The 27,563-nt window shown below is 53.1% G+C and overlaps 9 protein-coding genes across 9 annotated transcripts; 7 read left to right on the forward strand and 2 right to left on the reverse strand.

The window, feature by feature from the left end:
• Positions 1-869: 869 nt before the first annotated feature.
• J4E92_010497 (uncharacterized protein) lies at positions 870-1,851 on the forward strand (the record flags this gene model as incomplete). Its single annotated transcript, XM_051501834.1, has 2 exons — positions 870-978; positions 1,028-1,851. The coding sequence occupies 2 exons, from the start codon at positions 870-872 to the stop codon at positions 1,849-1,851; spliced, it is 933 nt and encodes a 310-aa protein (XP_051347936.1).
• A 170-nt stretch (positions 1,852-2,021) lies between these two features.
• On the reverse strand, positions 2,022-2,799 carry J4E92_010498 (uncharacterized protein; the record flags this gene model as incomplete). Its single annotated transcript, XM_051501835.1, has 2 exons — positions 2,022-2,717; positions 2,773-2,799. 2 exons carry the CDS (start codon positions 2,797-2,799, stop codon positions 2,022-2,024), a joined length of 723 nt encoding a protein of 240 aa, XP_051347937.1.
• Positions 2,800-4,299: 1,500 nt separating this feature from the next.
• Positions 4,300-5,152, forward strand: J4E92_010499 (uncharacterized protein; the record flags this gene model as incomplete). Its single annotated transcript, XM_051501836.1, has 1 exon — positions 4,300-5,152. A coding segment is annotated over one exon (853 nt), but the record flags the coding sequence as incomplete, so codon positions are not given.
• Positions 5,153-5,791: 639 nt separating this feature from the next.
• J4E92_010500 (uncharacterized protein) lies at positions 5,792-7,285 on the forward strand (the record flags this gene model as incomplete). The annotated part of the gene is made up of 3 exons (XM_051501837.1): positions 5,792-6,021; positions 6,089-6,671; positions 6,734-7,285. The coding sequence occupies 3 exons, from the start codon at positions 5,792-5,794 to the stop codon at positions 7,283-7,285; spliced, it is 1,365 nt and encodes a 454-aa protein (XP_051347939.1).
• A 468-nt stretch (positions 7,286-7,753) lies between these two features.
• On the forward strand, positions 7,754-11,734 carry J4E92_010501 (uncharacterized protein; the record flags this gene model as incomplete). The annotated part of the gene is made up of 3 exons (XM_051501838.1): positions 7,754-10,158; positions 10,212-11,082; positions 11,327-11,734. 3 exons carry the CDS (start codon positions 7,754-7,756, stop codon positions 11,732-11,734), a joined length of 3,684 nt encoding a protein of 1,227 aa, XP_051347940.1.
• Positions 11,735-14,574: 2,840 nt separating this feature from the next.
• J4E92_010502 (uncharacterized protein) lies at positions 14,575-20,027 on the forward strand (the record flags this gene model as incomplete). The annotated part of the gene is made up of 4 exons (XM_051501839.1): positions 14,575-17,392; positions 18,560-19,032; positions 19,085-19,230; positions 19,283-20,027. 4 exons carry the CDS (start codon positions 14,575-14,577, stop codon positions 20,025-20,027), a joined length of 4,182 nt encoding a protein of 1,393 aa, XP_051347941.1.
• Positions 20,028-20,919: 892 nt separating this feature from the next.
• On the forward strand, positions 20,920-22,631 carry J4E92_010503 (uncharacterized protein; the record flags this gene model as incomplete). The annotated part of the gene is made up of 3 exons (XM_051501840.1): positions 20,920-21,093; positions 21,144-21,629; positions 21,681-22,631. 3 exons carry the CDS (start codon positions 20,920-20,922, stop codon positions 22,629-22,631), a joined length of 1,611 nt encoding a protein of 536 aa, XP_051347942.1.
• A 173-nt stretch (positions 22,632-22,804) lies between these two features.
• On the reverse strand, positions 22,805-23,452 carry J4E92_010504 (uncharacterized protein; the record flags this gene model as incomplete). Its single annotated transcript, XM_051501841.1, has 2 exons — positions 22,805-23,362; positions 23,447-23,452. The coding sequence occupies 2 exons, from the start codon at positions 23,450-23,452 to the stop codon at positions 22,805-22,807; spliced, it is 564 nt and encodes a 187-aa protein (XP_051347943.1).
• Positions 23,453-25,593: 2,141 nt separating this feature from the next.
• J4E92_010505 (uncharacterized protein) lies at positions 25,594-26,175 on the forward strand (the record flags this gene model as incomplete). The annotated part of the gene is made up of 2 exons (XM_051501842.1): positions 25,594-25,720; positions 25,784-26,175. 2 exons carry the CDS (start codon positions 25,594-25,596, stop codon positions 26,173-26,175), a joined length of 519 nt encoding a protein of 172 aa, XP_051347944.1.
• Between the last annotated feature and the right edge of the window lie 1,388 nt (positions 26,176-27,563).

The following is a 27,563-nucleotide window of genomic DNA, read 5'->3' on the forward strand; positions in this document are numbered from 1 at the left end:
AGGTATCTGGGCGCTGGGAATGCTTGCTATGTAGCTCTAGGCTTCCGGAACGAGGTCCTGAGCAACCTCTAGCTTCACGCCGTTGGGTTCGCTGGGGAACTCGCCGTCGCATCCGGTTCAAGTATGGTACGGTACCTAGGTAGATGCCAATCGCCTCGCACGTGTCTACGGGTTACTGGACAGGTACAGTCTAAACTTTCGTCTTCACCGTATCTACTACCGTGCGGTCGTACAATCGCAATCATGTGAAGCGAAAGTTACCTAGGCCCCAACGGCAAGTCGACGCGACGGCAGACAGCGGAGAAAACCAGTGCGGGGTCGATCACCACGAAGCCTGGCGCGATCCCCCATACATGCACCCCATCTCCATAATACCACGCGCAGCCGGCCGTTCCCGCTTACCACACAGCATCATCCACGTGCGTGAAAGCGAAAGCGAAGCTGCCGAAGTGTATATTGTGGTTTTCGATACACTAACACGGCGGCGTAGCGGCAAAACAAAGTGCGAACATGGCGATCGGTCAGGCGCTACGTGCCCTGAACACCTCAGGGCGCAGGTCCGAGCCTGTCACGGCGATTAGTTTGCGCCACCGGACTCCACCTTCAACCTTTTAGGAGGAGGATGAGTTCGGGGTTGGAGCTTGTTAGGCGGAGTCGTGCGGCGTACCTGACAGCTGGTAGCTTGGGATCTGCACGGCGCGATGCTTGAACGACTCAGGATGGCTGATTCCGGAAGTTGTGCTAGGTGCCTTGGAATGGCGGAAGCGTTCAGAGAGGTGAGTGGAGTCAGTGGTAGGGATGGGTATGTATATAATGCGTTGTCGCCTTGATGAGGTACTTGTTGTTGAGGATCAAGACATCTCATCATCATGAAGCTCTCTACCTTTGCCATTGCCGCTCTCGCCGCACGCTTTGTCCAGGCTGCCCCAACAGATGTTAGGGGAGTCGTCAATAGGCAGACAAAGCCGAAGGAACTCAGTATGATACAACAACTGTATCCTCATGATCGCTTGCTTACCCCCAGCAGTCCAACCCGAGTTCTACCCAGTCCTACAACGATACACCAGATACGCCGTCGCCTCCCTCGCCACCTTCGTCTACGGCTTCGGAACATGCAAAAGCCCTCCCTTTGGATCAAAACTTGTCCGAAAAGTCGTGTCCGACGTTGTAAACGACACCCAAGTCGCCGTCTTCCAAGACGACGCCGCCAAGGAATTCATCGTCTCCTTCGCGGGGTCATCTTCACTACAGGATTTCGGAACAGACTTCAACTTTTTCTTCATGCCGTTTGATTCTGCACCTGGCTGCACCGGCTGCCAAGTCCACGGCGGTGTTCTGAAAGGCTGGCGATCTGTTCAAGCTGGTGCTATCCAGGCCCTCGCGGAACTACGTGCTGAGCAGCCGTCCTACTCCACCATCATCACCGGCCACAGCCTAGGAGGTGGACTTGCAAGTATCGCCTACACGGACCTCAAAGCCAACGGCATACCAATCAAAATTGCATACACCATGGGCTCCCTGCGCGTCGGCAACCAACAGTACGCCGACTACACCGACAAGTTGTCTGGCGCGAGCGACACCCAACTCGGCACTCTCATCCGTATCACGCATCGCATCGACGGTGTCCCCGGGTTGCCTCTCACCCCTATGGGTTTCGTGCATACGCGCACTGAGATCTATGAGCAAAACACTGCACCCATTCTAGGTACTCAGAGTGCTGGAACTACGTACCGCTGCTTTGGCCAGGAAGCGCCGGATTGCAACAAGGGAAGTGCTACGGGCTTTATCAACCAGGATCATTTGGTTTATACTGAGATCAACATGACGGACGGGGCGCAATGTAATAACTGATAGGTTGATGGTTGGGAGGAGAGGGATGACGATGTTCATGATGATGTTTGCTTGTAATGTACGCCTAGTTTTGTTTCTACCAATACAATACACTATTGTACTAGGACCGAGAGTTCTCATGCAGTTTGGTTGGTTCTGAATCCCTCATAACTACGCTCAAATAACCAGACTCATAGGTTTCTCAGCCTCGCCCGAGTAATAATCGACTGATCTAGCGTCGCCATAATCGCTCGACCATCAACATCCGCCTGCAGCGCCTCACACGCCATACTCAACGGAAAACCAGCTGAAGAAATACCATACAGCATAAAGTCTTCCTGTAGTAGATACTCCATGCTCTTGTATATGCAAGTACTCAGCTCCAGACACTCCTCCCGCAGCGCTTCGGGGCTGTATGCAGCATCATCATGCACCACATGCTTTAGTCCCGGAAACCGGTTCAACAGGCCCTGGATCTCCTTGAGGCAGAGGAGCTGGAAAGCCCAGAAGTAGACGAATACATTGGCGATACCGAGGCTTGGGTACCATAGTGACTCGTAGGTGCCGCCGAGATCGCGCTCTACACTCTGTCGGCAGGATATTGGTTCTAGGGTGTTTGCTAGAAAGCCGCTGTGCCAGGTTTTGAGTTGGGATATGCTTCCCATGAGCTCTGTGATGAGGAGGTTGGCTGCGCCGGCCGTGCCAACGGCAGCGGCATTGGGGGAAGTAGGCAGTACCACGTCGATCTTCTCCAGGAGACCGGGAATGTGTGCTGCGACACCTAAGAGACTTTGTAACGGGGCACCTTTGTGATGTTGGAAGGGCAATGTAAGCCAGGATCCATCTGCGAAGAATGTCGATTTCCGAAGTATGAAGGCTTTGAGCACCTAGGGCGTAGACATGTCAGATCATGAAGTCTTCTCGTGTGGCGTTGTTACTTACTAAAAGCGGTCTGAAGCCCATGAGCATAGTATGCTCGATGCCCGATGCGAAAAGCTCTGGCGGCATGAGTTGAAACATCTTGCTGACGCCTTCCACATGTATCAACCAACTTGACTCTTGGGTTGGCGACAGTACCTGTCATATGTCATTAGCCTTTGATTGAACTAACCGTTTCAGAAGAACGCCAGAAAGATCAGAAGACAGTCGTCGAAGAGATGGGCGAGATTACCTCCGTCAGTGCCAAACACATAACTGCAGCTACAAGTTCGCTTCTGTATGTGTCTCCCACAGCTGCAAGACTTACTCCCAAAAGACGGAGACTATCCTCGTATTGCGCGACTACTGCGTTGAGACAGTCTCTACGCTCTCGATAAGCGGTGATAGCAAGTGCCAAAGCGCTCACGGCCGAGTATAAACACTGAGAATACGGTCCAGTCATATCGGCAGTCAGTTCAGGGAGGGCCTTGGCCCAAGAGCCACAAAACCATGAGCATTGTTCAGATGCATGTGTCGCATTACATGGTAGCTCTTGGACGGGGATGAAATTGCGCAAGATCAACGATACTTTCTCTCGAACGATGGAAGGATCTGGAGGATAAGCACCATGCGAAGGTGGTAAGTCGCTCGATGTGAAGGTGGCCTGCTGGGGAAGTCTAGTCGACTCGTCTTTAGCCTGAGTACAACCCGATTCGGCATCGGAAGGACATTGCGCATCCACTGGGAGAGGTAACTTTGCCCGCGGAGCCGATTTCGGACGCGCCCTTGGCTTTACTGCCGTTTTGGTCGCGTCGAAGGGTACAAATAAAGCGTCCGGGTACCCTTCGCATGTTCGCTTACTGAAAACACATTGAGTGCATGCTGGACGCTTGCCATCGCACTTTCCGATAACGAATTAGATTAGTCGATACTCCGAAAGTAGGGAACCACGCAAACATACCTGAAGTTTTCGTTTGCGGCAAGTATCACAGAGATTCTTTTTCCTGACCTTCATGGCAGAGGTACGCGTCCGTGAGGGAACGCGATATGTTACCGCAACCGGAAGGTATCGATTGGCTTCGGGGTTTTACTCCCGAATTGAATAGCCTAGGGTGGGGCACTACCATGAAATCTGGTATAGGATGGAAATAGCTAGGGATGCGTTGACGCAACGCGGAGGGTGGCAGCTGAGACAGCGCCCAGCAATGATGTAGGTGTTGTGTTTATCCAATGAGAGGAGGATATGTGGGTCGGAGTTCGCTGCTTCGTTCGGCTTAGCGCTTGCGGGTACAACGCTAATACCCCGGGTATCGTCCGTTATGTTTTTACACTCTACCAGAACTCATCAAATCATGGAAAAATTCTCTGATGCTTATTAACTTTGCTGATCAAGTAATCATCGCACCGTTCGCCGATGTGCGAATTGCCCTAGGCCGTATGTCACGATGGCTCTCTTTGAAGGTGCGACTTGGTATAAAGCCAACCACTGCGTTCCACTGCATGGAAGATTGATACCCAGGTACTGATCTATCATCACTCTACTGTTCAAAGGACGTTCAATATCCCTATCACAATCATGCCGGCCTCCACCTTCAAGAACAAAGTCACCATCACCCACATCGGCACCGCCACCGCCATCCTCGACATCGACGGCATCACCTTCCTCACCGACCCCTTCTTCTCTCCCGCTGGCACCGAGTTCAACGGATCCGCAGCCATCCTCAAAGTCCATGAAGACCCAGCTTTGAAACTGGACCAACTACCCCACATCGACGCCATCCTCCTAAGCCATGAGAACCACCCCGACAACCTCGATGACTTAGGACGTCGACTCGTCGACGGCCGCCACGTCGTAACCACCAACGATGGCGCGAAGAATCTCGCACCGCGTCCGAGTGTCCTCGGCTTCAGCGACTGGCAAGAAAGAGACGTGCGGATCGCAGGGACTACTTTCCACATCACTGCTACGCCCTGCAAGCACTGGCCCGGACACGAATGCGTCGGCTTCGTTCTACACACCGAAAACTTCGGCGTCGCAGCAGACGGCCGTCCAAACGCAATCTACTTCTCCGGCGACACAGTCTACATTGAAGAGCTCGCGAAGATTGCGGAAAAGTACCACATCACTGTCGCTATCATGAACTGCGGTAAAGCGACCTTCTATGAGTTCACCGACGAAGGTAAACCGGGGCAGCCAGGCGATGCTTTGCAGATTACTATGGATGGTCGACAAGCGGCTCATCTGCTTAAGGATCTAAAAGCTGATGTGTTGGTGCCTATGCATTATGAGTCGTGGGATCATTTTAAGCAGGGTGGTGACGGGCTTGCAAGGGAGTTTGAGGAGGAGGGGGTTTTGGAGAGGGTGAGGTGGTTGAAGCCTGGTGAGGCTGTGGAGATTATTTGAGCTGTAGGCGGAAGAAGGCTACGATAGTGTGTTTAGAGATGTAGTAGTAGTAGTAGTTGGGCCTTACATGTTTTGAGAGTTGTAGAATGTTGTAGTGATGATGAATATATCTGCGCTATTTCTTAAGTGTCCAAAATGACTTTTGATCTCAAAAACCTGTATCCTGTCCAAATCGAAAGCCAAATGGTAGACGATCCAAGAAACACGCGCATGTCTCCCCCTTCAGCGCATCACAGCAATCATCACATTTCTTCCACCCAAACCCCGCGTCATCTCAGCAGCAGCAACGCAACCCAACGAGAAATCTCTGCACTCTCTCACAATTTCTTCCAGCGACCAAAACACCGTCTGCTGTGTATATGAAAAACGCAGTGGGTCGGCTTTTGACACCATATTCAGCCTAGCGCCACGATCATCTAGACCAGGAGTTTGCTCATCTTCGGGCAGAACCATCCTTTAATGCTGATTATCAATCCTTAGAGCTCGCCGATGAGTGAACAAATCTCTCATCTCGTACGTGCATGTCCGTGATGGGAAAGTATATATAGTTTCGAGTATCCTGATAGTTGGTATCACGCACCCGCTAGAGCATCCCAAGATCGACACTTTCTACTTGGCAATCTTGACCAAAGTAAGAACATGATGTTTGGAAGAAAGACCATGAACGACCATGAGGGTAAACTCTCTCCGGAAACACCAAATCATGGCGAACCGAAACACGAAGACACCGAATCAGCCACCCTACCATCCTTAAGCACAAGCATCGAGGAACAACCTGGCGACGGAGTTGTCGCTCAAGAGCCACCAGAAGGCGGTTTAATAGCATGGCTAGCAGTCCTCGCATTCTTCCTCGCAATCATGAACACATGGTGCGTCCCCCTCTCCCCTCCCTACACACACCCACTCCACCCTCGCTGACAACCACCACCTTCACAGGGGCATGATAATCTCCTTCGGCGTCTTCCAAACCTACTACGTAACCACGCTCCACCAAACCCGTTCCACAATCGCGTGGATCGGCTCCCTAGCCGTCTTCCTCCTCTTCTTCACCGGCATCATAAGCGGGCGCCTTACAGACGCCGGATTTTACCGCTCCGTCACCTGCACAGGCGCCTTTCTCGTCGTGCTAGGCACATTCATGACATCCCTGTCCGAGACATACTGGCAAGTCCTGCTCGCACAAGGCGTGTGTACGGGCCTGGGGAACGGGTGTTTGCTTACCCCCATGTCGACGCTTGTGACGAGTTATTTTAAGAGGAGGTTGCCGCTTGTTACGGGGATTGCGGCGTGTGGGAGTGTGACGGGCGGGTTGGTTTATCCGAGTATGGTGAGGACGTTGCTCCCGAGTGTGGGGTTTGGGTGGACGTTGAGGGCGATTGGGTTTATTCAGTTGGGGACTTTTGCGGTGGCGTTGGGGTGTGGGAGGATGAGGAGGGTGGCGAGGAAGAAGGGGCCGCTTTTGGATGTGAGTGTGTTTAGGGAGACGGCGTTTGTTTTGCTGCTTGTGGGGTCTTTTTTGGTAAGTTGTGTTTGGCCTACTAAGTCCGTATGACAGAGACGCTTTTGCTAACAGATCTGCAGGCTTTCCTAGGAGTATTCTTTCCGTTCTTCTTCCTCAGCTCGTACGCGCGAGAGAAGCGGGGGATGTCGTACACCGAATCCCTTAACCTCACACTCGTTCTGAACGGCATCGGGTTTGCGGGTCGACTGTTACCCAGTCTGATCGCCCGATACTGCGGCACGATGAATGTCTACATCACATTCATCTTCTGCTCTGCACTCTGCATGTATACCTGGGTCCCGGTACACTCGACTCCCGGGCTCTACGTGTGGACAACTTTCTACAGTCTTTCTGTGGGTGGAGTTCAGTCACTCTCCCTGGCCATTGTTCCGATCATCATCTCAGATACGTCGAAAATGGGTGCTTCGTTTGGCATTGTGTTCGCGGCTATTGGGGTTGGCGCGTTGATAGGCTCGCCTGTCTGTGGTGCTATCATCACGTCGAGTGGAGGCTCGTATACCGGTGCGCAAGCCTTCTCGGGGAGTGTGTTGGTTGCAGGAGGATTGATCATACTGGCTGCGCGCGAAGCGAAGAGGCGGCAGAAACAGGAAGACGTTTGGGTGAAGATGTGAGGGCCGCACATCGGAACTCTGTTAGTTCCTTTATTCTTGTTGTTATTGTAATTTAGCCTTCATGCGCACTACCAGTTACATGGATGACTTCTTTCCAACCGTGCCACTGCTATGGCCATTCTTCGACGCATCTCTGAGACTAGGACCTGGAGTGTTTTACTTGTAGTGGTACATTGTTGCGACTGAACCATGCCAATGGCGAGTGTCGTGAGACCGTGCCGTCGAGACGCACGGTCTGTGTTCGATGAAGATAGATGGAGACCCTGAGTTCCACGTGCGGTAGATCCTGTGATAGCGCGTTGTTGTTTACGCGTGGCCCACGTGTCAGACGCCCCGCTTTTACCCTTTGCCCTAGCAACATCAACTGTGCCGGCCGCCTAATTTGGCAACAACACGAGGGGCACTTCCATCGCGACAAGTGAGACACCTCACGATAAGACTATCAGAGCGACCAGACGACACTAGTCCATGCATAGTAGTCAGCGGAGACACCGTGCGCCGTTCCGACCGATCGACACCCTTTCCTCCGCCCAGAAGCCTGCTCTCAAAACCCCAGCGGCCACCGCCCACGCCTACACGTCGGACGATAGCGACTACCCTCACGAACAGTCGACCTCTTTGCTCGGTGACTCGAGCAATCTCTTTGACGACATCGAGAGCCCGGCGAGCCATCCCACACAGAAGGAAGTCCTTCAGTCCCGCCTCAAGATGGTGCGTGAGCGAGAGCCTCCCATGGCTCAACCGCCACGCGATGGAACAGCGGCGCCGCCAAAGCCTCTGCAAGACCTACGAAACCTGGCTCCACAGTTTGGCGAGACGAGCCCGCTGAGGAACCCGCTGAAGAAGGACCGGAGCGAGCAGTTTGCACACCTCTTCAACAAACCCAAGCCAGGCCAGATGCGGCCCGAACACAGCCAGACGACCAAGCTACCGTCTCAATACTCGGCGCCTTCTAGACCGTCCCAGAGCTCAGCCTCGAGCGGTAGCAGGGATACACTCAACCGACCTTTCAAAGTGCCCTCCGCACAGTCAGGTTCGCGCTATAGCACAGCGTCTACCTCATCTACCGGTTCCGACATCTTTGAAATCGATGCCTCGCAGTTTCAGCCCCGCCCGTCTCAAGGCGCCTCAGTACCCATTCCACGGCCATACAACCCACCACCAAAGACCAGCCATCCTCCCCCGCGACCGATTTACTCGTCCATGGGCCACGCTGATGGCTTTCAACCGTTGAACAAGGGCATGCACAACCCGCTACAACAGGCGCGTCAGACAATCATATTGGACGATGAAGACAACTTCGACCCAGACGCGGCTATTCGAGCCGAGGGTGGACGGTTCGGCGAGCCCGACCCGTACGCGTATGTCGACTCTGGTGCGGCAAGCGAGAACATCAAAGCGCTGCTTGAGGGTGCTTTCGAGGAAGACGAGAAGATCCCCAGGACGCGACTTCGTAAGAAGAAGAAGCAGCAAGAGGATGACGCTGGCAATTCCCTGGCGGACCGACTACAAGCGCTCGCCGTCAAGGACGAAGAGGCCAAGGCAGAGGCTGAACCAGAAGAGGAAGAGGAAGAAGACGATGGAACGGTCGAGGGTCTTAAGGTGAAGCTGCTGCCTCATCAAGTCGACGGTGTCGCGTGGATGATCGAGAAGGAGACAGGAAATCACAACAAGAAGGCCAAGCTGCCCAAGGGCGGTATATTGGCAGATGATATGGGTCTGGGAAAGACCGTGCAATCCCTCGCCCTCATTCTTTCCAACCCTCGACCGGAGAAGGGTGTTGAGCCTGAGAACAAGAAGAACAAGATCTCCGACTCCACCGGCAAAGGCACTCTTGTCATCGCTCCTCTGGCTCTGATCAAGCAGTGGGAGGCTGAGATCAAGAGCAAGGTCGCCAAGTCGCACGCCCTCAAAGTCCTCGTACACCACGGCCCCAATCGTACAGAGTCCGCTGAGAAGCTGAAACAGTACGACGTCGTCATCACTACCTTCAACAGCTTGGCTACCGACTTCGCGAAGTGTGGTGATGGCCCTGATGGTCTGAAGAAGGGCTGCTTCGCCGTCTCTTGGTATCGCATCATGCTGGACGAGGCACATACCATTAAAAACCGCACAACGAAGATGGCAAAGGCTTGCTACGAGCTTCGTTCACACTACCGATGGTGCCTTACTGGTACACCGATGCAGAATAACATCGACGAGCTACAGAGTCTGATTAAGTTCCTCCGCATCCAACCGTACTGTGAGCTCTCTTCTTGGAAGGAGTCCATCGCGCAGCCAATGAAGAACGGTCGCGGCAATCTTGCCATGAAACGCCTCCAAGTCTTCTTGCGCGCTTTCATGAAGCGGCGTACAAAGGATGTGCTACGGAAGGAGGGTGCGTTGAACTTTGGCGGCAAAGCCAAGGAGGGCGAGGAGCGCCCGGCCTTCCACATCGTTGCGCGAAACGTCGAGACCATTATAGGAGAGTTCACGAACAAGGAGCGCATCTTCTACGACCGGTTACGAGACCGCACACAAGCTCGTCTTGATGAGATGATGGGCGGTGAGAAGCAGGATTACATTGGGGCGTTGGTGTTGCTACTTCGTCTGCGCCAGGCTTGCAACCATCCCAACCTGACGAAGAGCAACGTCAAGGATGATAAGGATGCTTTGACAACCGGCTCGAAGTCAAACGCTGCAGCTGGTCTTCAAACTCCCCGCAAAGCAGCCAAGGACGACGCCGATGACCTTGCGGACCTCTTGGGCGGCCTCAGCGTTGCGACTAAGCGGTGTGATATCTGTCAGAATACACTTAACAGTGATAATACAGCTGCTGGCGGAGTACGTTGTACAGAGTGCGAGGAAGATCTGAACGGGTCTGTCAAGAAGAAGTAAGTCGGCATCTAGCGAAGTTACATTCATGGATTATGCTAACTATACATAGGCACAAGTCGAAGAAACACCGTAAACACAAGCACAAGGACGGCAAGATCAAGAAGCATCGGCAGCCGAAACCAGTCTTGGACTCCGATGACGAAGAAGAGGCGCCACAATCAACCGCTGCCAAACATTCTCGCAACCGTCGCGTCGTTGTCGACAGCGATGACGAAGAAGAGGAGGGCGAGTGGCTCGTCCCTGAAGATCAACAGCAGGCTGAAGACCTGGGTAAGGCTGGCGGTACCGACGATGAAAATGCAGAAGGCGGTGGCGATACTCTTGCTACCGTAGACTCTGACGCATCTGAGACTGAGGACGAGAGCAAGAGCAACCTCGACTCGTTCGTCGTTCACGATACCGACAGCGAGGACGGTGCGCCTGTTGCTCGTAAGAAGCTCGCTAAGAAGCCACAAAACGTCATCAGCCTCGACTCGGAAGACGACGAAGAGGCCGACAGCGAGAGCGGCAGCGGCAGTGATGGTGGCTCAGACGACTCTGCAACCGACTCCGAAGACTCCGACTCAGACCCAGACTCCCCTTCCTCAGAGTCTTCCTACAACGCCTCCTCCCTCGTCCCCTCCACCAAAATCCGCCAACTCCTCGCCATCCTCGAAAAAGAAACAGGCGAACACAAAGTGATCGTCTTCTCCCAATTCACATCCATGCTCGACCTCATCGAGCCCTTCCTCAAGCGCGCAGGCTACAACTTCACCCGCTACGACGGCAGCATGCGCAACGACCTCCGCGAAGCCAGTCTGCAGAAGCTGCGTGAAGATAAGAGGACAAGAGTTTTGCTGTGTAGTTTGAAGTGCGGGAGTCTGGGGCTTAATCTCACGGCTGCTAGTCGGGTGGTTATTATGGAGCCGTTTTGGAATCCTGTACGTAGCCCCACACCTGGGTGGGTGGGGGAGGCGGAGGGGAGGCGGCGGGGAGGAGGAGGGGTGGTGGTGGAAGTCTTCATCAAGGCCTCCTTTAAACCCTGCGTTCTCCTCATCTCCCCTCCTTCTCTCCTCCTCTCCTCCTCATCTTCCCCCATCCCCCGTCTCTTTCTATCCCCTACCCCCTATCCCGTTTCTTTCGCAATACCCTCAAAAGTCAATTGCTAACTTACAAATCCAACAGTTCGTGGAAGAACAAGCCATAGACCGCGTCCACCGCCTCAACCAAACCGTCGACGTAACCGTCTACCGCCTCTCCATCCACAACTCCGTCGAAGAACGCATCCTCGAGCTGCAGGAAGCCAAGCGTAAACTCGCCAACGCCGCCATCGAAGGTGGTAAAGCGATCAAGAATCTGACCATGAAGGATATGATGGCGTTGTTTAGTAGGGAGAGCGAGTATGATCGCAGGCATGATGATGATGCTAAGGATATGGAGTTGTATGGGAGGAGGAAGGTGTTGGATGGGGAGGATGGGGATAGGGAAGAGGTGCTGGAGGAGGGGAGGAGGAGGAAGGCGGGGAGTTTGGGGTTTAAGGCGGTTAAGAGGACGGAGAGGAGGGAGGAGGGGGGTGCTTATGGGCGGCGTTGATGGGGGGTGAGGGGAAGGTGGTGTTTTTTGGTGTTGAGGGTTGGTTATGATATGGCGTTCATGATACGGTATGACATGAGGAATCGTTCTTGAACTTTCTTCCCGATGGCTCAGATGATAGACTTTCGTCATTGCGAAATGAATTGCATGTTCGTTATCTGCTATCTGCAACAATTGCGATGTACGTCGGACGCGTCTCGAGCTCCTCAAGCAGTAGCCTCGGTATGTGTGCAGCTCACACACATCATCTACAGCGCTAGATCTCTCCTCTTCAAATGATTGTTATATCATGTTTTGGCATCTTGCTGATAAAGTCTTGCTCCGTATCAAATTCCAAAAATGCAACTCCTATTCGAACATACCGCGTGCACGGGAGGCGTTTGAGTAGAAGTCCTTCAACGTTGTAGCCAGGAACCCAGGTATCACTCTCCAATCGGTGTTGGGGGGCTTCCGATTGAGCGCGTACCACTGTGAAGTATGCCGTGCGGAGGTCTAGGTGTTCTTCTCGATCGATGAAAAGAAACTCTTTTCCTTCAGGTATTGATGACCATTGCGCGACAACTTCAGGTTTGCCAGAATCCGTAAGTATCGATAGTTCTATGTCCATGACAACGATAACGTGCGTTCCGTCAAAAATATTGCGATGTCTCCCGATCCAATTCAAGGTTCCCAGTGGTGCTCGCAATTCTATCATCCCGGCCGATACTGCGCCGAACTTGTCTGCTGGATTTGCTAATGATATCTCACATCTCCGTACGGTGGCACACATCCAGGAGTTCCCTTTGGACCGTGTCCAATTAATACTTGTTATTGCTGATGCCCAGCTCCAAGATGGGGCGACGTATTTTAGTGAGCCATCTACGTCTATCATTGTCTTCGCGGCTGTTTCAGTGGCCGTAGGCCACCACTTACGCCACAGGAGACTTATAGGCAGGGTTTTCCTCCAGATACCCGCCAGATATTCGCACTGTGTTCTCTTGTGAACCATAGATGCTATGCCCGACAATGCGATCAGTCTATCCGTCTCGAATGTGAGACCGCAATAAGAGTACATCTCCACAAGATGCTGCCAATCTACGCAGGCATCGTCATTGTCTTTGTCTCGACTTCCATAGCATATGCGCTTTATTGTACCGCGGCTGGCGGATTGCTTTTCATACGTATGTCCACCGTAAGGCAGGTGTTCCGAGGCCTGGAGATGTCTGCACTCCCATAATACCTGATCCGAGGACATATGCACGATGCGAGGTGATAAGATCCGTTCTTGCAATACCCAGGCTCTTTTGTTGACAGGTGCCAATTCGACACCGCCACACCATTCCTCTGAATTGGTCACTGTCCATGTAATCGCTTCTCCGCTTTGATCATGCCGTGTACGAAAGTGGGCGACGTCACATGAAGCGTATCGCTCGGCGTACAATCCTGTACGGCTTGAAGCTGCAGAAACATTGAGCCAGCTATTGGCGTAGACCTTTCCCATCATGGCAGATTCGTTTCTCCAGTCTTGGGTATTGTCCTGGACAATGCACATACAATCGATCCACATTAGACGCACACCTAGTTGCCACGTAAGGTCGGCCATTTGCTTGAAAGTATGTTTCAGATTAGACGCGGCAATCCCGTTGCGGAAAGAGCTGAGGGAACCGGTGGTCAGCTTCAGACTCTGCACATCGGGGGCACCCCAGCAATGACTGAGGGTACAGTAGCGACCGCTTTGTAGCTCGGAGCGATCTCGTAAACGTAACTGTAGGTCGTCGCGAACTCCACTGATCTCCAGCAATCGCGATGGCATCCACATGTTTTCGCGCCCTTCTTTGCAAATATCGTGGGTGTTCTCGCATATTTCGATCCAGTTGAGGATATGCGATGTCGTCTCCGCGGAGTCTGTGTAGGCTGAAAAGACTGTCGGGAACTGCGGTTCTTGCCTATCGCCCAAGCGAGCGCGGATAGTAACCGGTGTGAAATCATAAAACCCGACCAAATGTACATCATCCGAATCGTAACAATTCTCGCAGTCATCGTCACGATGGTCCAGCGATAGTTCGACCTGCATGGATTTCTTTCTGTCCGCTCCGCTGTGCAAGATCCAGGAGGTCAGTGGGCAAGGAGGATGCTCTCCGAGCTGATGGTTCGACTCGTCGATGCTTCCGATAATGACAGAGCATATCAAACAGTCATCGGCTGCAGAGCGGGCAAGGTTCGCATGCGAAAACTGATGGACAAATCTTTTCTCTGAGGAATTCAGCATCCGGCTAAAGGTGTCTTCGCAAACATCGCATAGCGTGGGTAAGGAGGCGGCGTCGGAGGTCATGGCGAATTTGCTAGGCTTTGTGGCATATCGGCCGCTGATGGACGCGCGAATGCAATGATGTACTCGCTAGCTTGCGCAGTGTGATATTGCGACAGAATGGAGTATGATGGCTCTCGTCAACTCAGGAGCACCTATAGGATCGAGACATTGAGCGTCGGCAGTGCTCTTCGTTGGCATTACAGCTCTAGCGAGGACAGAACCTTGGAACATTGCGCAATGATCGTGACCGGTGAAGAGTGCGGGGGGGTTTTTGAAGCTAACCCGATTGCGGACGCGACGGCAGTCACGACTGGATGAACGTCATCTTTGACCTGCCACACCATGCACAGTAATCTTGTGTATCCCGAGACTTCTATCGCATTTGCCCGTGAAACAAATGATGCCTGGTGGCTCTCCCAACATGCAGCTGCCTACGTGGTTGCTCAGGATTCGGTTGCGCAGAAGGGGCAGGCTGATGACAGCTCCTAGCATTCATATCTAGCTGTGGCTGCCAGCAACTCGCTCAAACCTGGCATCTCAAGAGCACACAATGTCGTCGACCACCTTGACGCCTATCGTCCAACAGGCGGTCGAGCATCGCCTCGAAGAGCTCGAACGCACCAAGAAGTCTTTCGAGCGGCGCTACCTCTCTGAAGCCGTGGAGTCTGATCAGCCAAGTGTTATCGTACGTCTTGATAGGCTGCTGAACGGAGTGAAGAATCTGGAGCCAAAGCTTGACGAAGAGGACGGCGATTGGTTGACAGAGACTATTAAACGATGCATCGAACAAGCCAAGGATGACGGTGCGATATCCGAGAAGAAGCTGTTGAGGCTAGAGAAGAGCCTCCGCAATAAACTGAGCAGGTTTCGCAACCGCATGGAGGTGTCATGTCTACACGCACAGCTCATCAAGGAAGCTACAAACGCGGCTAAAATCGAAACGGCGGCTACTAAGCTCGAGACTGTAGCACCAGACGACGATGACGATTTCGAAGTAGTCGATAACGAAAGCGAAGAAGTTCTCGAAAAGTTCGAGAAAGCCTGTTCCCAGGCTACAAACGTGGACAACCAATCGATCGAGACCTATCTTTCGAGCTTGTTCACGTCCGAAGACGAACACCTACAATCGATCCGAGACGGGATGCAAGCATACGGAGACGATCTGAGCAGCGGAGAGATTGAGGTAGATGAGGAGTGCTTGACGTGGATAATGTCGGACTTGATGAAGTCGGAACGGATCAGCCCCGAGCGAAGAGCTACCCTCGCAGGGTATCTGCAGTCACCCGATGCATTACGAGAGCTTGTCGCGACCTTGAACATGATGAGCTATCGTGACTGGAATTACAGAAACGCGGAGGCGGGCTTGCCAGTCGAAGTGCGCAAAACGAAGAGCGGCCAGCATTACGTTCACGTCGAGGTAGACATTATCGACATGTTGTTCCTGCATTGCTGTGCGATTGGGTGGGCCGTGAAGTTGAACGAGTGTCTGAAAGAATTCGTTCACGAGTCGGGTCTGTTTCGCTGTGCTCTGTTGGCAGAAGCGGAGCTCGACAAACGTGCTTTCTTCTTCGACACACCTCGTCTTGCATGTGGGGATTATCTGTCGCCACCACCGCCACCCTTACCTTACGTGTTCCAATCAATACCTCCTCCTCCCCCTGGTCTACCTCTGTACAACAGCAGAAAGGGTAGTCGAAAGAAGAAGAGGAGTGATGAGAAGATGTATCCCATAATGCACCCGGCACCTCCACAGCCACCGCCAGCTGTGCCGATGGATGTAGAAAGTCTTCGAAGTGACAACTACAAACAGCATTTCTTCATGTCGCGTCTCCCTCACAAAGACGGCGAAGTACCCAAGATTGTTTCGTCCGAAGACGTACAAGCAAGATTGATCAAGACTCTCGCTGTGGAATGCAAACTTCGAAAGGCGTTCGATGGCAAGGTGTGCGCTACAACTTTGGAGTTCGACTCAGTTGCCTCTACAATTCCCCATCAAACCATCATCACCGCATTGAGGTTTCTTGGTGTCCCGGAAGTCTTCCTCGAGTTCTTTACTCGTGCTCTGGAGCCCAAGCTGGGCATCCGAGGTTCAGCCAGTGAGGTGGATAAACTCCTAACGCCTGCTAGTGGAGTAGCGGTTGCTCATGGCCTGGAGATGTTGTTCAGCGAAGCTGTGCTGTTGTTCCTCGATCTTGCCACGCACAAAGCGACGAAGTCGTACATGTACCGTTTGTATGACCGCTGCTACTTTGTCGGTATTGCGGACCAGGTCAAGAGTGCCGAGCAAGAAGCTGCCCGTTTCTCTGATATCATGGGGATGAAGCTGCGCAATACCTCGTCCATTGGCGGGCTCTCCATCGGACTTTTGACCATGGGCTCGCAGGAATCCCTGACTTTCGATAAGAGTGAGGAATTAAGCGTGGATGAGATCAAAGTCGCCCTATACGCAACCCACGTAAAAGCTAGGCTCAAAGCATGCTCAACCGTACTGGAGTGGATTCGCGAATGGAATGACAGTGTCGGTACCTACGCAGCACAGCTCTTCGGGCCTCTTGCCAATGTGTTTGACGCAGCACATCGCGATGCCGTCAAGTCCGCTTACAGACGTATCCACTCTATCGTACTTGGTGGTAGTGACTTGACCACATACGTTGTGAAGATGCTCAACCCCCATCTGAAATGTGGTCTGGAGCGTATGTCTTTTGATCTTGAGCCCATCATCTACCTCCCGCAATCTTATGGTGGCCTCGGTGTAAAGACTCCGTTTGTCGCTTTAGCATCCGCCGCCAAGATTAGTGAATCTGGTTCCGGAAGGATTGAAGGATATCTCAGCGAAGAGGCTGCCTACTACGAAAAAGCCGCAGACCGATACACTCTGGCGTCAGGCCAGCGTCAGCAAAGGCTCGAGACAATCTTCAACAATGACCTATCAAGGATGATCTCAGCGCTTGGTTCTGAAACCACATCCAGCGTATGTCTCGACGCCCTTCCGTTCATGACGGAAGCTGAGATGACGGAACATCGCGAACGTACTTCATACCCACTGCTCACCAGTTACTTCTGGAAGCTCGGTCCAGTGACAGTGCCTGATCTTCTCAGCCTCTATCATGATCTACTTGGCGAGGACACTGTTCGCATTGAAGAAAGTCAAAGGACCAAGCGGGAGGTACAACGTCTTTCCCGAACGAGGGATCTGAAAGACTGGTACAGAGTGAGCCAGCTGGAAAAATGGACGTTGCAGCTCTATAGCGAAGAGTGCTTTGAAAGGTACGGCGGCCTTGAAATCTGGTGGGCTGAGGGCATGCCCGTGGAAGTCTACAACAGCCTCAGAGGTCACATGGCGGATGATGACGACGACGGCGACGATTGTAGTTCAATGATCTCAATAGTTTAGCCCAGACGCCCAGGCGAGAGGGAATCAGGTGGAGTGATGCCTGGTTCAGTTGCCCGGATGCGATGCGCGCTTCTCTTCTGTCGACACCGTCTACTTACAACCGTCGTTTCCGAAGGTGTGTGATGAGTATGTCGCGTTTCTTTCGGGTCTCCTAAAATGCTCACGGTAGCTACGAATCAATGAATCATTCACGACGCGTCTCCATTAGTGCAGCGCGAAGATCGCGACCCCAGGCGTCGTGACCTTGCAGGAGCGGCAATGCCACCCCACAAATGACAAGAGGTGATGTTCTGTGACGGGCAAAGGATGCGCGCGACTTTGAATAGTGAATCCAGTAGCGATGGTGAGGGCGGGAGCGATAGCGTTGTTGCTGTCAGAAGTGTGGATGATGGCGATGCTGTGCGCAAGATCGTGCAGCCTTCGGGATCTCGGAAGCAATCGTTTCCGATCGGACCACGTGACAGACGGCGAAATTCCACTCAAGGCTCTTCGTTCATGCCAGACCTCTGAAACGAAACACATTTTCCGAAAAAGAAATAATGAGCGGGATAACTCATATAGAACGGCGCATCATATTGGTGGATTCATGCGGTGCTGGCACAGGGGACACGTAGTTCTCCCCGCACGTTCCGTACATTCACTTTACACCACCGGCTAAGAAGGCCAAGCCTTGCTAAGCTTCGCAAAGGATCATCAAGCCTTGTCTATCTACAACACAAGCGCTACGCCACCATGCCCTAGAACGTTTAGACAGCGCGACTAGCAACACCTGTCATTTCTTCACATTTACCTAGGCGTCTCCCACCCATGCGCCCTGAGTACCTGCAACTGCGACGCCTCGACGGGAAAACCTCGTGTCGCAATGGAGGCCGAATATAAGACATCATTTGGCAGGCCGTGCCATCTCGGACCTACTCTAGATTGTTCTCTTGCGATGCATTATACGAATGCAAGCATGTTGCGAATGCGAGGTTCATGGACGACTGCGAGAGGTAGTATATACATCTCCTGCCCGTCGCTTGTAAGGCGTCACTATCAATCCTTGGCTTCCATTCTTTAAGCACTGGTCTGTTCGTCTAGCTTTCTTGATTGACTTCATTTCACATCCCACGCTTTACCCGTCGTATCCATTCTCGCCAAGGCGAAAACGACAAGATGCTGTCCAAGCTGGCCTTTTTCCTCGCTTCTTCCAATGTTGCTTTCTCTGCTCCAAGTCTCGACCCCCGTCAGGCAGTAACCATTGCCGTGGACTCCAGTAAGACCTTCCAAACGATTGACGGTTTCGGTATCTCCGAGTTCTACGGTCGCGCTGGAAACATCAAGTCTCTGGCAGCTGCTGCCCAGAAGCAAACTCTTGACCTTCTCTTCGATCCTACTACCGGCGCAGGCTTCAACATCCTGCGCAACGGCATTGGCTCTGGCCCTTCCAGCGGCTTCTCTATTGAGCCCAACAGCCCCGGATCGCCCACTGGAACACCAAAGTACCAGTGGGATGGCTCCGACAACAACCAGGTTTGGTTGACGAAGCAAGCGCAAGCCCGCGGCCTCAAGACCATTTATGCCGATGCTTGGTCTGCTCCTGGGTTCATGAAGACCAACGGTAAAGACTCGAACGTAAGTACGACCACCCAAACGGGGACTGGAAGCAATAGCTGACTTGCTTCAGGGAGGAAGCCTTTGCGGTGTCGATGGCACGTCCTGCGGCAACTGGACCCAAGCTTACGCCAACTACCTCACACAATACGTCAAATACTACAAGCAGGAGGGCATTGACGTGACGCATCTCGGCTTCTTGAACGAGCCCGACTATACGTAGGTCCTTTACATGTCTTCGTGTAGATGATCTGTTACTGACGGATCATAGCACCGCATACTCCTCCATGCGATCGACCGGACAGCAGGCCGCCGATTTCATCAAAGTCCTCGCTCCCACCGTCAAGGCCTCTGGTCTGAAGGTAAAGCTCACCTGCTGCGATGCCACCGGCTATAACGCTCAGAAGGCCATGCTTCCAGGACTCGCTGCAGTCGATTCCCTGTACGACGTCGTCACCACCCACGGTTACAGCTCCGACCCCACAGCCCCCTTCGCTACTTCCAAGCACATGTGGATGACTGAGACTGCGGATCTCAGTGGCAAGTGGACAGCCAGCTACTACACCAACGGCGGTGCCGGCGAAGGTCAGACCTGGGCCTCCAAGATCTACACTGCTCTCGTCGACGCAAACTTCTCGGCATACCTCTACTGGGAGGGTGCCGAGGACGCCGGAACCAACCCTACCAACTCCGTCCTCATTGACATTCACGGTGGCGTCGTTGCGCCTTCCAAGCGCTTCTGGGCTATGGCACAGTGGAGCCGCTTCGTCAAGCCTGGCGCCGTTCGCGTCAGCGCTGGTGGCAGGACCAGCACGCTCAAGACATCTGCTTTCAAGAACACTGATGGCTCAGTCGCTGTGCAGGTCTTGAACACTGGCGCGTCTGCAGCGACCGTCAGCATCACTGGTGTCTCGGGTAAAGCGTCTGCGTTCATCACCAACGAAAGCCACGGGCTTGATGCGATGACTGGAAACAGCGTGCCCGCACATTCCATGGTCACTTTCCTTTACAAGTAGATGCACTCTCCGTGATAGTGCATATTTCTCCAGCTTCGCAAGTATGGTCTTGCTTTTGCAAAGCTTTACCATTCTGTTCTCCTAGTGTTGACGCACCCTATTTCCTTGTATATAATTCTCATACACTGTTCCATCGCTACCATCTTCATTACCTGAGTAGTGCGCCATCGCATGTGAACTATATCCAAACGGGAATCGTTTCCGAAGCGCTTTTAACTGATTCTTGACTGCAGCGAAGACATCGCCATCTATATGGATGCGCAGTACTCGAGTAGCACTACATCAAGGTGCGGGATGGAGTGGCCGGCCCACGGGTAGAAAGAAGGACGGGCGCGAACTTTGCGGCGCTATGTACGAAATGAGCTTAGTGGCGGGGAAGCCGTTGATGCCGCCTGCACCCGACCCTGCCGAAGGATCGATGTAATCTCAATCAACTGCAGTGTTGCGGCGTAGCTGTATCTGCGTACGCTAGAGCATACTCGATACTCCTCGACGAACGACGGAAGAGCTTCTGCTTGACATGCTCGCCGCTGGTCGTACGCGTCCGATACAGAGGAGCCACCTGGCATACCTTCCACCTACCTAGATATCATCTCGCAGATTCATGGCAAACAACCAGACCCAATCTGTTCTCCGCGGCTCGACGGGAAGAATCTCACCACTAGGCATGCGGTACGGCACGCGTGCAGAGGGCTAGGCTACAACCGACCCGATCCCTGCGCTGGCTTTTGGGCATGCAGCAGCTCAGGTTCGTTTGCGCGGCTCAACGCTCTTGACATGGGCCGTAGCAACTGAGAAGGATAATCCCAAGCCGCTGTGCACTTATAAATTGGCCTTCGCGCTTTCTTGGTTGAGAAATCTGTAGTCTCCTCTGATCCCCAAACCCGTCACTATGCGGCTGCCGCTTTTGTTTGCGGCATTGCTCTCGTCCGTGGTATCTCAGGTTTTCGAGCCTGCCGACTTCAGCGTCACCGATGCTCTTCTTGATCAAGGCGTCAATGTCTCCGCATTGCCAGAGCTAGCCGGCCTTGTAGGTCGGTCATCCAACCTGGCCTGCAACATCGCCGTGAGTATCTTCAAGCAAGTAACTCAAAGCTAAGGCTGAATTAAAAACAGTGTTCTTCGCTGGAGGTCGTCTACGGAAACAAATCTGTCGAGTTCCAGGATGAGGCTGGCTACTCCGCGTTCACATCCAGCTTCTGGTCCGGAATTTCAGCCGAGGTCAGGCCATACTGTATCTTCAAGCCCTCGAGTTCTGCCGCTGTTTCGGTAGTGGTACTTCTGTCCCGGCTATCAAAATGCCCGTTTGCCGTCAAGTCAGGTGGTCACAGTGCGTTCGCCGGCGCGGCTACTATCGAAGGAGGTATCACTGTATCCTTCGAGAACATGAAGGGCATCGAGCTTTCAGATGACAAGAACACTGTCGCAGTTCAACCAGGGAATACATGGGGTAATGTGCTTACCGCTTTGTCGACCACTGGTGTCACAGTCGTATCTGGAAGGATTGGTGATATCGGTGTCGGCGGACTCACCCTCGGTGGCGGCATATCGTTCCTCACGAATGAGTATGGTCTGGCTTGCGACAACGTCGCCAGCTTTGATGTGAGTTCGCAGCGCAATGCCACGACATCGCGCTCTTCTAACATTAGTTAGGTTGTCACAGCAAGCGGCATCATGGTAACGGCAAGCCCAACGACCTTCCCAGACCTCTACTGGGCTCTTCGCGGGGGCGGCAACAACTTCGGCATCGTAACCAGCTTCAACCTGACGACAAAACCCCTCGACAATGATCAGATCTGGGGAGGGACCCGCACTTTCCCGGAGAGTGCATTCCCGGATGTAATCAAGGCGTGGGTGGACCTCACGTTCAACTCGGCCCAAGACCCCAAGGCAGGTAGCTGGGTTGCCTGGTTGGACAAGGGCGCAAAGCTTGCTTCAACCGAACTCTGGTACGGCGCACCAGCTGGTAACGAGTCGGCGATCCTCGCACCTTTCTACAACATCACCGCCGTGGCTGATAGCACGAAAACGCGAGGCCATGCCTCTTACGTGATCGACAACGAAGCTACCAACAAGTATGGGCTGCGTGAGGTCTACTACGTTATCTCCGTCAAAGCCTCCTACGAGATTGCCGAGCGCTCCGTGGACATCTTCTACGACTCGATCGGCGCTCTTTCCGCTGTCGAAGGCGCATATCCCGTGCTCATCTGGCAGCACATCACCGACGGTTCTCTGAAAGGTAGTACCCGCAACGGCGGCAGCGCGATGGGGTTCGACGCCAAGGGCAGCCCTATCCACATCATTCAACTAGCTTGCTCTTGGAATAACGCCGCAGATGACGATACAGTATACCAGGTCATGTCAGACATCATGAAGGCGATCAAGAGTGATGCGGTAAAGCAGGGCGTGCAGAATGACTGGGTTTATATGAACTATGCATCGATGTTCCAGGACGTCATTGCGAGTTATGGCTCGGACAGCAAGAGCAAGATGAAGACTATCGCGAGCAAGTATGATCCGAAGGAGGTGTTTCAGAAGCTGCAGCCTGGTTACTTCAAGTTGGATCGCGCACCGGTGCCTGATGCGAGGTACTTTTCGTACTGAGATCACATCAGAGGGTGTGTGACTTAAACATTTGTACATGGCCTTCTATTATCGGCAATGCGCGACACTACTTTGCAACTTATTTCTCTCATTCATTGATCATGTGTGAGATTTAAGCTACTGTAATGACTCTTCTACGAACTGTACGAAACCAAACCGGTACAAGATGACGTTCACATGGCGCGGGGTCGATGGTCTGCGTACCGAGACTGTACGGTCTTGAAGTCCACTCCTTCTTCCTCAATGATTCCTTCCAGTATGCTGTTCCGGTACGCTTCCCAATCCTCTTTGTGTCTATCTTGTAGCAACGTGGAGACGTACTGGCATTCTTCGTCGAACTCATCCAGGGTACCTATGCTGCACGGAAACTGCACGAGAGAGTTGCCCGAGAGGATATGTCGCACTGATGCTGGCAGTAGTTCCGGGTCGCTGTAAGCAGCATCACCATAGTTTGCGAAAGCCAGTGCAAGATCATCTCGTGTCGGAAATGGTGAACGTTGAGCGTGCGTACAAGCCATAGCTGCAGTGTATAATGCTGCGACGTCCTTTACTTTGTTCCAGACGAGCTGGACGGTGTCGAAGGGTCCGACGAAATGGGTTCTGAAGGGTGGGCGGGCGTTTCCACCCAAAGATAAGCTAGTCGCTTCGTTGATCCAAGTGACTGTGCGAAGCACGGCATCTGATACGTCGCAATTCGTCCACCATCGCTTCATATAGGGAGATTCGCTCATCTGCGCGAGGTTGTTGTAGTCATTTGGGAAACTTACCGGTTATCAGCGGACATTCTGGTGAACAATGTGACATACACTACTTACACGCATTGCCAGAGATCGACATGTCTATTCACAGACAGTGCGGGTACCTCATCAGAAATATCTAACAGTCCTCGCAAATGGCATTGTGGTAAGGCTACACACTTTTCCTCTTCCAGTATCTTGATGTTGCGTACCTGCTTTCGATATTGGGCTGGGAGTCCATCCAGAAAACGGATAGCTTGTGATGTGGCAGACTGGTAGTATCTCAAGCCGGGTAAACGGTCTTGGAAGCTGGACCAGTGAGTTGGGCATCGCGATTCGAACAGATCGCGCAACTTTGTCATTTCTTGTTCGGTGGGAACGATCCAAGGTCGCCATTGGGTATTAGAGACTATCAATCGCATGTCCTCAAGCTCCATATAGCTCAGTTGGTCAGCAGAGCGTCCGTCATTGACGCTCTCGGTGGACGGATACTTATCAACCCGGTAGAAGACAGTCCATCTCCTTTCTCTCGGGATAAGTTCGCTACCGCGTGTATACCGTGGTCGTGAGGTTAAGAAGCCGAGAATGTCGATGAACCAACTCCATGATCTTAGCCGTTCCGTAAAGTTGGCGTGGGAGGTAAGTCGTAGGAGACTGGCTTGCAAGATCTCGCGATCATGATACATCAGTGATTGCGGGTCACCCATCACGGCCGCGAGTGGCACAAAGTCTTTGTTCTCATGTTTCATGATGCGTTCGAGGATGTCGCTGATGCAGCTGTCGGGATTGCGCTCGGATATCTCTCTCATCACTTGTTCGGAAGCTAGGACAAGGTGATGAGTATCATTTGGTTTTTGTACAGTTTCAGGGAAAGACGACTTGACTTACGTTGTGTAGTCGCCGCCAACGCGAACATCTCTTCCTGCAGAAGATGAAGCCGCCCTAACAAGAAGTCGTACTTTCCGGCCTGCGGCCACGTGGTCCAGATGTCAAACCCCTCCTGCGGCATCACGATCTCTTGAAAGGGTCTAAATACCACTTCATTCACCCTGAGCGGCAGATCTCGCATCTCGCCAGCGACCATCTTGCAGGTCCACGTCAAGCTGAAATCGACGATCTGACCATCGTAACACCGAAGCTTGTTGGTGCTCGGGGAGTGAACGTAGCCTCCAGCCTCTTGTAGGTAATAGGTGTAGATCTCATCGCGGAGTTCCCGGGGAAGGCTCAGAAGGCGCGACTGTAGCTGTCGGGATGGAGCTTCCATTGTCATTATGTCGTGTCAACTCTGGAGTTGGTGTTGGATAGATTCCAATAGCAAAGTCATGGCAGGCGGCGCATTTATGATGGGCAGGTAGTAAAGGACACATGTGCACATATGCAACTGATTTCCGTCGCGCGGTAGGCAGCAGCAACAAATGTTGTAGCCTTGTGAGCTTGTTGTTTGGTCTTGTTGGTACTGTGACCCAGATATGTTTAGGGGTTTAGGAACTTGGAGAGAATGCATCTTCTCGTACTACACTGTGTGCACTCACTTGCTGATGGTCAGTCGCGTCGCAGAACAAGCGTCATGCTGGTCTTGCTTCAACGGCATGGAAGCCAAACGAGATCTAATAATGCAATTGAGGGGAATACAGCTCTTGATACTCGAGTTTTCTGACAGAAATGAGACGGAACGAGATGACGAGTGGAGATGCAACCTGTCCAGATAAATGTGAGGAACGCGGTGAAGGAACGCTTGTACTCCGCTTCCGACCCTTCCGCACCGTTCTCACCAAGACGGAGCACCGAACAGCATTGTTTGAGAGCGCACAAATTGAGCGGTGACTTCCTACGGTAAGCAAATGCAGCGTCCAGATTGAAATCGCGTGTTGTTGGTCGGGAGTCCGAGTCGGAGTACCCAAACTGCGAAAGACAGAGAATACCCAAACTGCCATAGCTGACCAATCACAGCCCGGGGGAAGGAGCTGACGGGCCTCCCGAGATCCGCCCGCCCCACGCGAGCCAGTCGCGTGTGCGTTCCACCCCCTCGCGGCACGCCTCTCTGTGTCCGGAATCCATGACGACACAGCGTAAGCCGAAGATGTTTGCGCGTTTGCACGGGGCACGAGGCGTCCGGCTCTCCGCTGCAGTTGCGGCGCACACTGTCCATCTTCCTGCTACGTGAAATACCACCTTTGCCCAGTAACATCATCAGCGATTACCATTGACCATTGCCAAACATCACGATGAGCCACCCAACACACCCAGCCACAGTGCACTTCCCCATCACCACCACCTTCCTCACAGGTGCTCTGGATGCCGTCTACTTCCTCTCCAAGTATGCGCCAACTGCCGGCGCCGTAGCCTCAACCTGTAAGTCCTCCCCCAAAGGTCCCAAGGTCCTTCCATCTGATCTCACATCTAACACACTCCCAGTCAAAACCCTAGACATCGCCATCAACCCGTCCATCTTCCCCCTCCTCTCCTACTACACCACGCTCCTTACGCTCCTCTTTTCCGCCCCGGCGGTCGCGACCGGCATGTACGAGTTCATACCGCTAGTCAAACGTGACGGCTTGAAGTCGAAGAAGGCACAGGTCGGCGCGCTGCATGCCGTCATCAACGATGTGACGGTGCTGGGTGCGGCGTTCAACTGGTGGACGCGTAGAAGCAACCCCGGCATGATGCCGAGCGATACCAACATTCTGATCAGCAGCGTCGTTGCGCTACCGGCGACAATGTTTGCGGCGTACCTAGGCGGCAGTCTGGTGTATGTCTATGGCATGGGCTTTAGGGGTGGGCAGGCTAAGGCGAAGAAGGCGCAGTAAGAGTAGGTGGGGCTGTGGAGAGGGGGTGAGGTCAGTCACGATGAACGAGCAAGACACGATGAGTGGGTTTTATCGCTCCATTTTCTAGTATTTTTGGTGTCACTATGGACTTGTACGGACCAAGGAAAACACTCGAAAGGGGATTTGGCCTAGGATCGGAGAGAAGCCTATTAGAAAGTGTAAAAAAGTACAAGGAGAGAAAATGTAGAGCAAGAGAAGCGACATCATTGTTCCACCAACGTACATCACCACCCCACAGGGCCGCCCATACACAGCTCGATGTGACTTGAACGATGAAGAACTGTGTTGCGTCCCCATGGTCTTGAGTCGCTGGGTAACATCTCTTGTCGTGTGGACTCAACGCTTCCGAGGGAGACAGCAAGGCCGTACTGTCATCCCTACCATCCCTGCCAGCTTGGTCCTTGAGGACTAAGATGGTCGCCTTGGCGGGGATAACGGGCGTCCCCCTGGAATTCATTTTCGGTGTTGCGACCCGCCAGCGCTGGGGGCAAGGACAGTTGTGCTGTCGGATAGGAGTGTTCGGGTGGATCGGCTGGAGGTCCATACGGGAAGGTCTCCGAGGCGTTCGAGTGTGGGATTGTCAAGGTTGAAGGATGCCCCATCCACGACCTAGATGCACCATCGTTCCCGATTCGACCTTGGTTGGCGATTTCGGCAGGCCTTTGCTGCGTGACCATCGTCGAGTCCGGTAGGTCGATACCCTGATTGTCGGCGATCTGTCCTGGGTATGACGGATTGGGTTTGGTTGCTTCGCGCATCGAAGGACTCGGAGTTGCTGACAGAGGCCGCAAATTGACAGCAGGTGACGTCGAGAACGGTACGCGTGCGCGCACGTGGGTAGTCATGAAGTGGTCGATAGGAAGCTCCCCTTGGAGAATCCATTGGTTGCAGCAGTGACAGTAGCCCGCGATCACTGCGAGCCCCAAAGCATTTGGATGATCCTTCATGAGATGGTTCTTCATCCAACCCTTCTTCTGGAAGCCCGTTCGGGAGCATCGACAATCTTGGGCGAATGCGCAGTTGTCGACGACGAAGATGGTCGGCTGCCGCCCGCGTGTAGTCTGTCGAGACGGCATGCTGCAAGATGTGTATGGGTCGTATTCGGAGGGAGTGCAAAAGTGGCAAGCTCTGCAGGGATAAGTGTAGGGAAGAAGGGGTGTGTATTCCGAGTAGAGTGCGCGAGTATGATCAATAGATAAGACCAAGCGGATAGTGAAAAGACTGAGAACTGATCGAAGATGCTATGCGCAAGATTGCTGCGGCACTGGAAAGGAACACATTCGAGGAGACACCGTAGATATATACTCGCAGTAAAAGGCTCGTAGACAGACCGGCATGGAAATCGGGCAAGCCACATACCTTAGTGA

This window comes from Alternaria infectoria (assembly GCF_024043175.1).
Source record: "Alternaria infectoria strain BMP 0036 chromosome Unknown scaffold_37, whole genome shotgun sequence".
In the NCBI taxonomy this organism is placed as follows: Eukaryota; Fungi; Ascomycota; class Dothideomycetes; order Pleosporales; family Pleosporaceae; genus Alternaria; species Alternaria infectoria.